The 15,951-nt window shown below is 59.9% G+C and overlaps 1 protein-coding gene across 2 annotated transcripts in view; it reads right to left on the reverse strand.

Moving 5' to 3' along the window:
• Positions 1-219: 219 nt before the first annotated feature.
• Positions 220-15,951, reverse strand: part of LOC113409280 (UPF0577 protein KIAA1324-like) — a 95,505-nt gene continuing 79,773 nt past the window's right edge. For both annotated transcript variants that reach the window (XM_026663012.1, XM_026663013.1), the window contains 6 exons: positions 13,937-14,033; positions 13,486-13,587; positions 11,496-11,622; positions 10,726-10,904; positions 9,827-9,992; positions 220-288 (listed from right to left, as the gene is read on the reverse strand). In XM_026663012.1, coding sequence (XP_026518797.1) covers positions 220-288; positions 9,827-9,992; positions 10,726-10,904; positions 11,496-11,622; positions 13,486-13,587; positions 13,937-14,033 — 740 coding nt within the window. The remainder of the gene's footprint in view (positions 289-9,826; positions 9,993-10,725; positions 10,905-11,495; positions 11,623-13,485; positions 13,588-13,936; positions 14,034-15,951) is intronic.

A 15,951-nucleotide genomic window follows, 5' to 3' on the forward strand; every position in this document is an offset into this window, starting at 1 on the left:
CGGACACAGGAATCAGGCAAATGCGTCGTTTAAAAACACACCTGTATTTGGCGATTTCTTTTGGAGGGAATGTTAACTTCAGAGTTTGTTTGTTTAAAAAAGCAACAGCTCAAGTTAAAAGTGTATCTGATAAGGCCACAAGGAGTTGTCGGGGCACAGGGTTCACCAGGGGGTGGCGGCGAGGTATCCTGCAGCAAAGGCAGCGGGGCTGAGTCTCCCCTAGAGGTCGATGTCTGTGCTGCCCGACGAGGTCTTCAGTGGGACAGAATCGAACCCATCCGACGTCCTCTGGAAACAGCAACAGAGAGCAGTTGTCAATAGGCTCCGGTCAGCGCATCTCACCCTGCGCCAAGGAGCGCCTCCCATTGACTTATACGCCCACAGTGCCTAGGAGCCCGCTGCTGGAGCAGGACCCTTGGCACTAGGCGCTGTACGAACACACAACACAAAGGTGATCCCAGTCCTAATAGCAATCTGGGAAGGGCAGGATGGTTGCGACCACCTGGCACCTGTTTGTGACCCCCCAGGTCACGCCCCTAGGCTGAGGGCCCTGGTTTAGACAGAATTTCTCTCATCAGCTGGCAAAGGCCCAGACAGCGAGCCGACGGCCGGAGAACAGCGACAGCCCTGTACGCGAGGCTAGTGTGCCTTTCTCTCCAGCGGCCACCCTGTCTGCTAACACACCCTACAGTCCGCCGCTCCAGCCCCACAGCTGCTTTCCCCACTGCTCTGTGTGCCCCTCCCCCCACCCCAGCCTTGGGGGGGTGCATGAGGAGACCGGGGGGTTCCAACCCTGCCTTTGTGAGCAGAGCTGCGCAGGTGGAAATAAGCAACACCTCCCACACCCCCGGGACTGTCACTGCATTGTGTGTAGACGTGCTGATGCCCCAGAGCCTGATCCCTGCAGCCTGGGCTGCCCAGGGAGACTCAGCTGGACCCAGCCAGGAGGGGCAGCGGGGGCAGGGAAGTGGGGAAGGAGAAGCTGGTGGGAAGGCAGCAGAGCTCCACGAACCAGCACCGACTCCAGGCCGGGACTGTTCTGGGCTCATTTCCAGAAGTGCTGAGTGTCCACGGCTCCAGCCCAGGGAGCTGCAGGGCTCAGCGCCAGCTGTCAGACCCCCAATCTGCCAGCAGGGGGCTGCAAGCTGGGGAGGCCTCCGAGCAAATGGGGGGAGGCTGGTGGATAGGGTTACCATATTTTAATAGTCCAAAAAGAGGACACTTGGGCCCCGCCCCCACCCCAACCCCGCCCCAGCCCCGACTCCGCCCCTTCCCCAAAGTCCCTGCCCCGACTCCGCCCCCTCCCCTGAACGCTCCGCCGCCCTGCTCCTCCCCTTCCCCTGCTTCCTGCGAATCAAATGTTTGCAGGAAGCCTGAAACAGGCAGGCAGCAGGTAAGCTGGGGCTGGGGCGGTGGGGCGCGAGGAGGCGCGGCGCGAGGAGGTGCGGCCCAGTCCGGCCCCCCCGGCCGAGCGGCTCCCTCTGGCGGCCGGCCCCAGCCAAGAGGCTCTGGCCCCGGCGTCTCCGGCCCGGCTCGGCTCGGGCCCTGGGGCGCCGGCCCCAGTTCCGGCTGAGCGCGCCAGCCCTGGCCCTGGCCGAGCGGCGCGGCTGGTGGCCGAGCACCCACAGCCCCAGTTCCAGTGGCTCCGGCCCGGCTCGGCTTGGGCCCCGGTTCCGGCCGAGCAGCTACGGCCCAGCCCCGGCCCCGGGCGAGTGGCGCCGGCCGGCGGCCGAGCGCCCCCAGCCCCGGTCCCAGCGGCTCCAGCCCGGCTCGGCTCGGGCCCCGGTTCCGGTCGAGTGGCTCCGGCCTGGCCCCGGCCCCGGCCCTGGCCCTGGCCAAGCGGCGCCGGCCGGCGGCCGAGCACCGCCGGCCCCAGCAGCTCCAGCTCCAGCCCCAGCGGCTCCAGCCTGGACCCAAGCCCCACGACCCCTCCCTATTTTCCCGGACATATGGTAACCCTACTGGTGGATTCAGGCCTTAGGAGCTTCCAGCCCCCATCCCCCACCCCAAAGATTCATTGATCCTCCCTGCTGCCCACTGCCCCTCCAGCCCCAGCACAAGCCGTACCCTTCCCTCAGCTCAGCACGGGATGAGACGGGTGAGCTGAAGGGCCAAGGGAGAAGCATCCCACAGTGAGACTCCTCCGGGCCTGCCTCCATCCCTCCTGCATCTGGCCCCCTCTGGCCGAGGGTCCTGGAGGAGCCTCATCTCCCAGCTGGGGTGAGCCGGAGGGGCAGCACATGGCAGGTGGGAGGATGGCAACAGATGCAGGGTGTGGAGCCTCTGAGTGCTGCTGAATGGACACACAACCAGGGCTGGAGGCGAGCCCCGCATTAGCAGCTTACTCCTAGAAATATATCACTTTCGTTAGCGCTTCTCTAGCGCCAGCTACCCGAGAGTCCCCAGGAACTAGATAAAATAAGACCCAGCCTGAGACCTGCCCTGGCACAGGGGTCGGTCTCATTAGCCCCATTTCGGGGATGGGGAAGCTGAGGCCCAGAGATGGGCAGTGACAGTATGTCTGCTGCAGAGCTGGGAGTCGAGCGCTGGCAGGCCCACGCTCATTTGTTATCCGGGTTACGGGAGCCTCGAAAGGCCCCAACCAGGCCTGAGGCCTAGTTGTGCCGGGTGCTGCACAGCAGGAGACAGGCCCTGCCACGGGAGGGCAAAGAGAGGGGAAGTGACTTGCCCAAGTTCACCCTGCAGCTTAAAACCCAGGTGTCCGGGCTCCCCGCTCAGAACCCTACACCACGCTGCATCCCAGCACATCCCGAGCAAGCTGCTCTGTTCCTGAACGCAAGGCAGAGCTGATGCCATGTCTCTCTCTACCTGGGGGCCACCTCCTGCTCTTACTTATTGGCATTGCCCCTACAGACTCATACAGCTGAGAGGGAAAAAGACAGTTACCTTTTTCCATAACTGGTGTTCGAGATGTGTTGCTCGTGTCCATTCAACTTAGGTGTGTTAAAAAAGTATGGATTGGATGAATGGACTATAAGGTGGATAGAAAGCTGGCTAGATTGTTGGGATCAACGGGTAGTGATCAACGGCTCGATGTCAACTTGGCCGGTATTGAGCGGAGTGCCCCAGGGGTTGGTCTTGGGGCTGGTTTTGTTCAACATCTTTATCAATGATCTGGATGATGGGATTAATTGCACCATCAGCGAGTTCGGAGATGACAGCTGGGGGGAGAGGTAGGTAAGCTGGAGGGTAGGGCTAGGATACAGAGGGACCTAGACAAATTGGAGGATTGGGCCAAAAGAAATCTGATGAGGTTCAACAAGCACAAGTGCAGAGTCCTGCACTGCTACAGGCTGGGGACCGACTGGCTAAGCAGCAGTTCTGCGGAAAAGGACCTGGGGATTACAGTGGATGAGAAGCTTGATATGAGTCAGCAGTGTGCCCTTGTTGCCAAGAAGGCCAACAGCATATTGGGCTGTATTAGTAGGAGCATTGTGAGCAGATCGAGGGAAGTGATTATTCCCCTCTATTCGGCACTGGTGAGGTCACATCTGGAGTGTTGCATCCGGTTTTGGGCCCCCCACAACAGAAAGAATGTGGACAAATTGGAGAGAGTCCAGCGGAGGGCAACGAAAATGATCAGGGGGCTGGGGCACATGACTTACGAGGAGAGGTTGAGGGAACTGGGTTATTTAGTTTGCAGAAGAGAAGAGTGAGGGGGGATTTGATAGCAGCCTTCAACTACCTGAAGGGGGGTTCCAAAGAGGATGGAGCTTGGCTGTTCTCAGTGGTGGCAGATGACAGAACAAGGAGCAATGGTCTCATGTTGCAGTGGGGGAGGTCTAGGTTGGATATTAGGAAACACTATTTCACTAGGAGGGTGGTGAAGCACTGGAATGGGTTACCTAGGGAGGTGGTGGAATCTCCATCCTTAGAGGTTTTTAAGGCCCGGCTTGACAAAGCCCTGGCTGGGATGATTTAGTTGGGGTTGGTCCTGCTTTGAGCAGGGGATTGAACTAGATGACCTCCTGAGGTCTCTTCCAACCCCAATATTCTATGATTCTATGTGATCCTGTGACAGCAGGTCCGGTTGGTTTGGCAGGGGCCCCGGAGGGATCGCTGCCAGGCTCGACAGCATCCCAAACCAGTGCTGGCGAGGCCACGCCGGGGCAATCATGATAACCTGCACCTTGTCTCTCTTGATTTTTGCTAGGACCTTGCTGGTGAGCGAAATCAGAGGGAATGCGTACATCAGGCTTCCTGCCCATGGTAGGAGGAAGGCATTGGAGAGGGAGCCCTTGCCCAGACCCCATCTGGAGCAAAACCTGTGGCACTTCCTGTTCTGCCTGGTGGAGAACAAATCCACTTGGGGAATTCCCCACCTCTGGAAGATGGTGCCGGCTACCTCTGGGTGGAGCACTCATTAGTGGTGAGAGGAGACGTCCCTGGTTAGATGATCTGCTAGTGTGTTCCTGGCACCTGGAAGGTGATATGCTTGTAGATGGATTCTGTGGTCGATGAAGAAGTCCCAGAGACGGAGTGCCTCTTGGTAGAGGATCGCGCTCCCCATTCTCTGTTCATGTAGAACATCGAGGCCGTGTTGTCCGTGAGGACTCTGACCACTCTGCCCGACAGGTGAGGTAGGAAGACCACGCATGCTCTGCGCACCGCCCTGAGCTCTTGGACGTTTAAGTGTAGCATCATTTCCTCTGGGGACCACGTACCCTGGGGCTGGAGAGTGCCGAAGTCTGAGGCATCTGAAACCAACTCGACTGAGTGAGGAGTGCTGACGAAGGGAACTCCTTCCAGGACTTTCTCAGGGTTGGTCCAGCATCGCAGTGAGGTATCGTCGTGGGGTTGTAACCACCTTTTCCAGGTGGTCTCTTGACTGGGAGTAGACCGTCACCAGCCATTGCTGCAGGGGCTGCATCCAGAGCCTGGCGTGGCGCACCAAATATGTGCACACTGCCATCCTAGGAGGTGCAGGCAAACCCTGGCTGTGGTCAGGGGAAATGTGGTTCCGCGATGAGGTCCGTCAGTGCCCTGAAACTCTCCAGCGGCAGGAACGAGTCGAGCACTGCTCCGATGAACTATCCTCTGTACTGGAACTAACGTGGATTTTATGTCATTTACCAACAGGCCGAGGTGACGGCAAGTGGCTAACAGCATCGTGACGTGCCTTTAGACCTGGAGCTGCCTCTGACTAGCCAGCCTTCGAGGTACGGGTAGATCTGGACACCCCGACGTCTGAGGTAAGCTGCCACCACTGACATGCACTTGGTAAATACCCGTGGGGCTGTCGCTGGGCCAAACGGGAGGACTGCGAACTGATAGTGCTTGGGACCAGTGGAAGCGTCTGTGTCCCTTGAAGATGGCGATGTGGAAGTACGCATCCTTCAGATCGAGGCGGTGTACCAGTCTCCCGGATCCAGGGAGGGGATGATGGAGGCCAGGGAGACCATGCAGAACTTCAGCTTCGCTAGGAAGCAGTTCAAGTCTCGCAGGTCCAGGATAGGTCGCAGACCACCCTTGGCCTTTGGGATTAAAAAGTAGCGGGAATAGAACCCCCTGTTCCTGTACTCCAGAGGAACGACCTCCACCGCACCTAGCTGCAGTAACCCCTCTACCTCCTGTGCGAGGAGACTCATGAGAAAGGTCCTTGAAGAGAGACGGGGAGGGGGGATGGGAAGGAGGGGTAGAAAGCAACTGAAGGGTGTAACCCCGCGCCACCGTACTCAGGACCCATTGGTCTGATGTTGTAGATGCCCACGCAGGGGGGAGAGGAGAAAGGTGGTTGGCAAAAATAGGGGAGGGAGGATCCTGGGAACAGTCCGGTAGGTCGTCCTCAGGCATACCCTCAAAACGAGCGCTTGCCACCTGTTTATTGTGGGTCGAGCTCGACTGAGAGGCTGTTGGCTAGGACGCCACTTGTAGCCTCTGGATTTCTTATGGGGGGGCTTCTGGTGAGGGTGGCTCCCTTGGCCCTTAGGCTGCTGTGGCTTGAACCGCTTGCGGGCAGGGCCGGGAACATACCGGCCCAGCATTTTAAGGATCATGTGAGAGTCCATGAGGCCATGGAGTGTATTGTCCGTCTGTTCTGCAGACAGGGCTTGCCCATCGAAGGGAAGGTCTTACATCGACTGCTGAGCCTCCGTGGACAAGGCAGAGAGGAGCAGCCAGATGCCCGGCGCATGGCGATGGTTTGAGCGGCGGTGTCTGCTGCATCCGATGCCACCTGAAGCGTTGCCCTGGCCGCAGTCCTGCCCTCCTCCATGATTGCCCAGAACGCCTTCCTAGAAGTCTCAGGGAGGGAGCCCTCGAACTTGGCCATGGCTTGCCACGTTAAAATCATAGCATCCCAGGAGGGCCTGGTGGTTGGCCACCCTCAACTGGAGACTAGAGGATGAATAAACCTTACGGACAAACAAGTCTAATCTCTTGGAGTCTGTTCCTAGGGGTAGCCCCGGGTTGACCCTATCGCTCCCTGTGGTTAACTGCCTCTACCACTAGGGAGCTGGGAGCAGGGTGGGTGCACAGGTACTCATGCCCCTTGGGTGGCACAAAGTACTTGTGCTCAGCCCCCTTGGAGATGGGGGGCAGGGAGGAGGGAGTTTGCCACAGGGCATTGGTGATCTTTGAGACCTCTTCATGAAGGGGCAGAGCCATCCTGGCTTGTGCCCTGGAGCAGGCAACATTGAAGAGAGAGTCCGAGGGCTCCTCTAACTCCTCCGCCTGAAGACCCAGGTTGGCGGGGACCCGCTGCAGTAATTCCCATTGCACTTTAGCATCATCCGGAGGAACCGGGGGAGGGGGCCCCATTATAGCCTCGTCTGGCGACAACGAGGAAGATGCCAGTGCCGTAGGGTCCTCCACAACCATTGGTGGCCCAGTGGCTTGCTCCCCTGCTCCCTCTTGGACCTGCGGGGTCTTCATGCCTGAGGCTTCGTGCACCGGAGGAGGGCAGGAGAGAGAGGCAGCTGGTCTCTCCGAGGCTCTGGACACCGAGCGGGCGGCCTGGGAGGGCTGGGTGAACCCCCACGGGTTTCATGGGTACCACAGGGCCAGTTTCGGTGCCGACAATGTAGCCGGTATTGCTGGTACTGGAACTTGTACCGCCATCTGGGAACCTCGCTCCGAACCAGGGCTGGGTCCTGAGTGGTCGCTCCCAGGCAACCAGGACAGAGCGGAACAGTGGCTCTGCCCCAACTGGTGTCAGTCACTCCCCCTGGAGTCTGATCTGGAGCGGAGTCTTGGGGACCGGTGGCGTTCAACGGATCCGCAACAGCCTGGAGCCGGCGATCTACATCTCACACTTGACGGACGGTACTGGGATGAGGAGCGGGATTGGGAGCTGGAACGGGCCTGGTGCCGGGAAGTGCCCGCCCGCGGTGATGCCCTCCTAGGGGATCGATGACAGTCCAAGGAATGGTAGAGTCTATCCCTCGACGGTTCCTGGAGCGGAACCGTGGTCTCAGAGATACCAGGTGCTGGGCCCGGTACACCTGCCCGGGGGCGCGTGCCTCCAGAGGTCTGTGCCCGGTCGCTGGCAAGTTGCACCTTGAGCCTCTCTGCCCGTGCCCAAGGTCTTGGGACTGAATGGGGCTGCGCTGCGTCTGCCTTTCATGGTCAGAGGCGTGGCGGCTACGGGAGGGCGAGCGCTGGCAGGACGTCCCCTGCGACGGGGAACGGTGTCGCTGAGGTGGGGACCGTGATGGTCCGAACGCGGGTTTACCCCATGACTGGGGAACTGTAGGAGCAGGTGTGGGCGGCACTGGGAGGGTCATGATCTCCTGTGCCACCTGCAGGGCCTCTGGCGTGGACAGTATCCGGAGCTAGCGGAGGCCTCTGCCGCTATCCGGGGTGGCCGGCGGAGAGCGGGCCGGGGTACCCCACTCAACCGGAGCTTGGGCCCGAGATCCTGACAGGGGTGAAGACTTGCCTGGCACGGGACCTTGCTCGCACCCAGTCTTATCCTTTCCCTTGTGGGAGGTTGGAGACTGATCTTGCACCGTCTTCTTGGCCGGCGCAACAGATGGGGACCTGTGCCGGCCAGGTCACGGTGCTCGGTGCCGAGTCAGAGCGTTGCTCCGGTGCCGGGGTGAGGGCCGACTCCATAAGGAGCGCTCTTAAATGAATATCGCTCTCCTTCTTAGTCCTTGGCTTGAAGGACTTGCAAATTTTGCACTTTTCACTAATGTGCCCTTTCCCCAAGCAACGTAGACAGCTGCTGTGTGGCTCACTAACGGGCATGGGCCTCTTGCAGCGATTGCAGGGCTTAAAGCCTGGGGATCGGGGCATGCTCCGTCCCAAGGCAAAGTCCCGTTTCAGGACCTACGAAGTCTCTAACTATAGCTAAGGGATTTACTAACACTAACAGAAAACTACACACACTATAAAACAAGGATTAACGAGTTTGTACGAACAAGAAAGCAACAGCACTAGCTGAAGCAGCAACAGTTCCAGCACCGTCACTGGCGGCAAGAAGGAACTGAGGGTGCGGGGAGCCGGCGGCGCCCTATATACCGCAGCGTATGCGCACCACTCCAGGGGGCGCCAGAGCCGGTACCCTACGGACACTGCTGAGGGAAAACACCTCCGGCACCGGTGCATGTGGCGAGCGCACACCTAGGTTGAATGGACACGAGCAAGCACTCCAAGAAGTAACAGCCCCATGAACAATGCTGGGGTGGGAAAGTGGGTTCCAGTCCCAGCGATCACGGGCGGCACTCTGGGGGCAGGAGACTCCAGCGACGGATCCGGGACAGACCCAGGGCCCAGCACTGCTGCCTTGCGGCCCAGGCTGGGGAAATGGGCAGAACCTGTGGAGTTTATTTGTATTTCAGCACATTACTGGGGACTGCAAAGTGGTTCATTGTAACCCTGCAGGTGAGAACACTATAATCCTACATCAGCAGGGCAGGGGTGCGGCTGTGGGGCTACAGGCATTAGCACAGGTGAGGGAGGGCGCCAGGGCAGTCAGTACCACACAGCTGTTAGGTACTGAGACAGCCTTGGGTGTCAGGCATCAGGGATCTGAAAGCGAGAAGATTCCTGGTGTAACTGCTTCCCCACTGGCTAGATGGAGGAGCTGCTCAGCATGGGAAGACAGCTTCAGCTTCTATTTGCAAAGCCCCAGTGGTTGAGATGCACAAAGCAGGGAGACACAGGGGCTGGGACAGGAGCCCTGCAGGGAAAATCCCAGGACCAGTTAAGCTTGGGGAGAGCTTCCAAGAGACTGGGGTATGTCTGCACTAGGGCGTCCAGGCAGCAAGTGTGAAAAATTGGGACAGGGGGTGGAGGGTAATAGGAGCCTATATAAGACAAAGCCCCAAATATCGGGACTGTCCCTATAAAATCGAGACATTTGGTCACCCTAGTCTGCACTAGGCCCTGTTCAGAGCAGACCAAGAACTCCCTGATCACACCCGGGGATTCCCATCCCTCCTGTCTTTCACTAGGGCACTAGGCCCCATCTGTCCTCCAGCCCTTTGCTCACTGCAGCTCTGGGGACGGGCATGCAAGGAGTGTGTGTGAGATCAGCGAGTGCTGTGGGGAGCCAGGGGCTCTTAGAAACATTAGCGGTTCCTCCAAATCCCCGCTGGCAAACTGGGTTGGGAAAGTGGGGCCCAGAGGTGTTGGTGGCTTGCAAATGGTCTGCGTCTAAACTGGGAAAGGAACCCAGGAGTCCGGACTCTGAGGCCTGTGCCATAACCACAAGACCAGCGTCCCCTCTGCCACTCCATGAGCACCCCAGCAGCGTTTCTGCCCATCCTGTCAAAGCAAGAGGGTTCAAAGGCTCGCCTGTGATCTGGGGAGCTGGTGACGGCTGCTGCCCCCAGCAACGGCACAGGGGACAGGCACCCACCTTGTAAGTGAAGGACTTTATCTTGCCAAAGAGAGACTTCTTGCTGGTGAATATCAGATCATCTTCCACATCTTCCCCCTCCATAATGGCACAGCTGTCGGCGGCTGGCAGCTCACTGTCCTTGGCAGTCGAGTTCATCACCATCTTGGAATATTTATACTCCAACCTTCAGGGGAAGGAAGAGCAGAGTGGATGGCCCGGGCCCTTTGTGTGGGCACCCCAGAACTATACACAAAGGGATCTGTGTACTGGAAGGCCCTGGTTTTCAGAGGGTGCAGGGTGGTAAAACCATCAAAAGATCTGGAGTGCAGTAAAAACGGGGATGCAGACACTGATCTCCCTGGGACAGCGCTGCCTGGCGGCTCTGGGAGTGGTGGCTCCTGGCAGCCCTTGTCCGCAGCTCCCTGGGGGCATCCCGCTGAGGTGGAGTTTGTGCGAGCGGCTGGGATGTGCTGTATTCTCCAGGGTGCGGAGGCCAGGCAGCCACTTGAGCTGGTAGGTCAGGGCATCAGGAGGCAGCCGAGCCTGGGATCCAGCAGCAGGGAGCGAGCTGCGTGGGCTCAACGGGGGGATGTGTCCAGTGAGACTGCCCCCGGCCAGGGTTTGTATCCAGCCCGCAGCAAGTGGGTCTGTCCCTGGCAGGGCCCTATGCAACCTCCCTGGAGACTGCAATGAGCAGGTAGTTCTAGTGCTAGGCACTACAGGGCACCACTTTCCTCTCCCAGCCACATGCTGAGCACTGCCTGTTCCAGCAACTCGTCCAAGCTGGGAGTCGATTGGATGGGACACCCCCAGAGCAGGTGGTGCTGGCAAGCAGGGGACACTCCTCCCTGGGAGTCAGGACTAACCCCAGGGGAAGAGCCAGGCGGCAGCCCTTTAACAGGGTGGCAGCTACTCACTTTTGGTTTTTCTTCCAGAAGTAGCAGGTCATGACAGTCAGCAGGACGGCCGCGCAGGTCCCGGCCGAGATCCCCACCTTGAGCCAGAAATCCATGGTTTTGCAGATGCTGACTTTCTGCTCTGGGAGGGGGATGCCGCCTGAGCACAGCTTTGGCTCCCGCCACACGTACGTGGTTCTCTGCAGGGGGCACACAGACAAGCCCTCCCTTCAGTCCCACACGTCCCAGGAGTGTGGGGGTGCAGCCAGGCCCCCGGAGCAGCACTGTGCTGAAGGGAGTCCGTTCCTTCTGGGGCAGCCCTGGCAGGAACACACCCAGTAGCTCTGGGCTTGCTCTCTGCTCCCTTCAGGCCCTGCCGGACCATTGTTCACCGCCTCAGCAGCTCCTGATTCACCCTGGCTTCCACTCAGAGGCAAGGACTGGGAAGGGCACTGATTCCCAGGGACTTGTGGGAATTTCCCATGGAATTGTGGGAGTCTGGCCTCTGCTACAAGCCCTCTAGGCTCCCTGAAGACCTGCTGGGCTCTCCCAGAATGCTTTAGGGCATTGGGGACTAAGAACCCTGCGGCAGCATCACTGCAGTGCTGCGTGCAGATAGTGTGGACACAGGGCACGGCTGCTGCCAGGAACAGCACGATGAGGGTGGGCCCCCTGCATTGCTGGTGCGAGCCCATCAGCTCGCTTACCTACCACTCGCTTCTCCCGCCAGCTGGACATACCCCTCCCCGCCCCAGCCCATGGAGACGCAGCTCCATCGCGTGAGAGCTCACCTGGATCCCGCCGAGGCAGGCGCTGACGATGGCGTGGTAATCGTAGACGGAACAGAGGGGGCAGGCTGTGGAGGTCTCCCAAAGGAAGTGGAATGTGCACCCGTCACACGTCCCATCAGGGCATTTACTGTCAGGAGAGATGAGGAGGATCCTGAGCCGCCAGCCCCAGTCGCTGCCTGCAGCACCATGTGACCAGGCAGGGCTGCAGGCGAGCTTCAGCGTGACTCCAGGCACAGCGTGCTTAGTGTCCAAGCCCAGGGGCCTGGCTGGCAGCTAAGCTGAGCTCTCTCCGGCTTGGGCACCATCCCCAGCGATACAGATCCTGCTGGCCGCTTTCCACCACCAGTCGCACCCTGGTGACACACCAGGCTAGCCGAGGCCACAATGCAGCTCTGCACTGGATCGTCACTCACAGCTCTATTGCTCAAATGTGACGCAGGAACGACCCTGGCTGGCTCAGCCATGGCCGGGCCCAGGGGGCTAACGGGAGCGAAGAGCAAAGAGAACTGGCTGTAATCCCTCCCTTGGTCAGCAGCTTGGACGCACTCACACAGGGACACATGCACAGAGGAACACCACAGCACCCCAGGAAGGTGGCAGAGCCGTGGGGGAAGCTCCCTGCTGTGACAGGCCGGGCCATGTTCTGCAAACCCGGCTCTAGTTTGGTTACAGAAACAGCCTCCCAAATCCTTGCGCACATCCAGACAGCCCGGGAACCAGGGCCCACATCTCCAAGCGTGGCCACTGAGTTGGGCTGGCTGTGTTTCTCAGTGCCCAGGCATGGAGATGCCAGGTGCCCACAGCTTCAGCGGATGCCAACAGGAAACGTGCTCAGGGCTTCTGAGAAACGGGCCTGAGGGTCACAATTTGGCCACCCAAACTCAGCAGCCATTTGTGAAAATGCAGCTGTTTCTATCCGCGGCAAGATCCCAGAGTGGCGGGTTTGGAGAGGAACTGTGAGCTCTGTGCCCAGCAAGCACCAGATACTACCCATATCCAGAAGCTGGGCTGGAAACGCTGACCTGTTTGTGAACAGCAGGCCTGGATGTGCCAGAGGAGAAAGCTGAGGCTGACGGAGGCTGATGGAGGCTGGAGAAAGGACACAGGTCAGGCCTGGGGGGAGTGAACAGGACCCGGCACTGCCCCAGCACAGTCCAGGGGAGCTTGGCTGAGGAGCAGGGCCAGTTTGGACCTAGGGCAGCCAGCTGGCCTCAGTCTAGCTCACAGATTTGAAAGCAGCCTTCAGGTTGAGCCAGCTGCTGCCCAGGGGCCTGGGAAAAGAATCTGGCTGTCCTGTACAGGGTGGGGAGAACCCCTTCCACACCGCCTGTGGCCGCACTCCCAGCCTGCCCTTCCCTCCCTTGCCAGGGGGTTTTTCACAAGCAACACCCTGCAGCGGAGGCAGCTGGAATTTGGGCTGGGAAATGCTTCTGTGAGGTGGCCTGAAGCTCATTCGCAGCAGAAGGAGAGAGGGGAGGCCCAGAGACGGCAGCTCCCAGCATGCAACGCTCCATCTTGAGCCATGTGGCTGGGCCAGCTGGTTTTCTCAGACATTTTGCACCACTACCAAGACAGGTCCCTCCCCTCTGGGGGCAGCGCTAGTGCAGGGAGGGCTCCAAGGGCCAGCTCAGCCAGCTCACAGTGGCTCTGTATGCCGCAGTGGCACCTTGTCTACACTAGGGCTCCTGCTGTTGCTGCCAAGTGTGGGGCTGCACGACTGGGAACAGTGCTGCTGGGGGCTTTCAGAAGGCTGAGGGCAGCTGGCTCCATGGCGTGCCTACTGGACACAGCTCTCCACCAGCTGGCAAGCTGCCACTGCAACCCGTCGCTGGGTAAACTATGGACACCAAACAGATCAACACCCTGTGATGCAAACAGCCCAGGGCCTGGCAGCCTGTCCTGCACATTACTCCATCTCTGAGCGGTTCTGCCTTGTACTGAGCCAGAGAGCAGCGGGGGGCCCACAGTGCACGGCAGCCCTGGCGCTTACCTTGGCACGGACAGGGCTCCGGAGCCTGTCTTCAGGGGGTCACATCGCAGGCGGATGGCTGTGGCCCGCCCAGAGCTGCAGGACTGGGTCACGTCATTGGACCTGCAGGTTAGGCAAAGGCACCGCACTTAGCAAGGCCTCTGGTCTAGTGTGAACACTCAGCACAGCCCAGCACTTCACAAGGCAGGTCACACAGCGGGGGTTGGGAGAAGATCCTTGTGCCCTCTCCCCCAGCCCAAGGGGACGGTGGATATGACTGTGGTTCCCTTGCTCCCTGGGGTGGGGAAAGGAGGTCCTGGACTGCTCTCTGAGGGCCTGGCAAAGGCTCCACGTGGAGCTGGCCGCAGCTCTCTACAGTTTGGAGCGGCACTCGGCAATGCTGAGCTATGCAGGCGGCGATGGCGAGCAGGGACCCAGGCGCCCGCCCCCCTTAACTTGAGGCCCCCGTTACCTGTAGAAGAAGATCACGTCGGTCAGCTCCACGTTCTCGGGGGCGAAGTGCTCAGGCAGGGAGGTGATGTTGTCCAGGGTTGTTTCTGTTGTCACCCCTGAAATGACACCCAAGCTGATGAGGATCCTAGCACAGAGCGGCTCCGCTCCCAGCGTCTGCCCTGGGCCACTGGGAAGCAGGGTGGGCTCCCAGCAAGTGCCGAGAGACATGCGCAGCGGGCTGTCCCTGCCTGCCTCCCCTGTGCACTCGCCGTAGATCAGCGAGCCACGTCGGGCTCCTTATGGCTGGCGTGTGAGCACCAGGAACAGACAATCTGCAGGGGATGCTCAGTAAAATCGCCACAGCCCCCTGCCCGCAGTGATGCCCATTGGGCTGCAGCGTGGTCACAGCACCGGGGGCGCCAGCTGCTCAGAGGCAGCAGCAGCCACCGCTTGCTGCAGACTGTGCAGGAGCCTGCCCCTGCCGAGCCCTGCGCCCAGGCTGGTGCTGCTGGTGGGGGCTGAGTGTTCAGGCACAGCAGGAAGGACTCCGCTGCCCCTCTCCCCCCATGGGGTGTGCAGAGACATGCCAGCAGAGCAGCCACTTCTGGGAGCAGCATGGGGCCACGGCATGCAGGCAGCCTGCCTGAGCCCTGCTGGACCGCCAGCTAGGAGCCACCTGTGGTGAGTGCCTCGTGGCCAGAGCCTGCACCTCGCACCCCCTCCTGCACCCCAACCCCCTGCCCCAGGTCAGAACCGCCTCCTGCACCCAAACTCCCTCCCAGACCCTGCACCCCAATCCCCTGCCCCAGCCCGGAGCCCACTCCTACACCAAACTCCCTCCTAGAGCCCACACCCCTCACCCCCTCCTGCACCTCAACATTTTGCATGTGATGAGGCTCTCGGAATATTTTGGTTACAGACAAAACCAAAAAAATGGCTCTTCTTCTTTGAAAGGTTGCCGACCCCTGCTCTAGAGTCTCTTAAGGTATGGAGGAATTTCTCAGTTTTCTTGGCAAACTTGGTTTGATCCCTGGAACGGAAGGCCCTCGAATGCAGTTTGGACTTCTCCCAGAAAACCCGACAGCTGAAGCCAGGAAGCCCTCCTCATGACCATTGCCATGGAGATGGAACAAGCAGCTGTGTCAGCGGTGTCCAAAGAAGCCTGTAGGGACGTCTTTGCAAGCAGCTGGCCCGTAGCAATGATTGGCTGAAACTGCTCCCTCTCATCCATTATTAGAAGATGCTCAGTAAAGACATCTTAGCGTGGCTATTCTTTGCCATGAGGGCTTGGTAATTGGCGATCCTACACAGAGCATGATTTACAGCAGATAAATCAAGACGCTTAAAATCTTTGCCATGTGGTGTGGCCTTGGGGTGGTGCTGCCTGCCACGTTTGTTCACAGCATCGAGCTCACGAGAGTTTGCGAGGGATGTGAAAATAAGAAGCCTGAGTCCTTGGAGGGAACGTTGTGTTTTGTGTCCGCTCTCTTACGGTGGCCAGGCCAGGCCATGTTATTTCTGCTGGGTCCACCATGGCCTTGTGGATGGGTAATGCGACACGGCCAGGGGAGGTGGTGTGCAGGCTGTCAAGTAGTTTATGCTGCGACTCCTTAAGCAGGCGTCCGCCACCCTTTTAATAAGGTCCTGAAATGGGTTAAAATCAGCAGCCCAGGATGTGGTGGCAGGTTTGTTAGGGGAAGATGGAGAAATGCTGGTCGCAAGGAGTAATCTCTTTGTCCACTCTCGCCAGGGCCGGCTCCAGGCACCAGGCACCCAAGCTGGTGCTTGGGGCGGCACCTGGAGGGGGGCGGCGCGGCGCTCCGGCCACCGGGTAGAGCGGGGCCACAGCTGGGCTCGCCGCCCTCCCCCCGGCGCTCTGGCCGCCCTCCCCCCCCCCGCGCCCTCCCCCCGGCCGCCGGGGGGAGAGCGGCGAGCCCCTGCTGGGGCTCGCTGCCCTGCGCTCTGGCCACCGGGGGGAGAGCCGAGCCCCCGCCGGGGCTTGCCGCCCTGCCCCCGGCGCTCTGGCCGCTGGGG

Source organism: Terrapene carolina, unplaced genomic scaffold, assembly GCF_002925995.2.
Source record: "Terrapene carolina triunguis isolate 2854851 unplaced genomic scaffold, T_m_triunguis-2.0 Scaffold31888, whole genome shotgun sequence".
NCBI lineage: Eukaryota > Metazoa > Chordata > Testudines > Emydidae > Terrapene > Terrapene triunguis.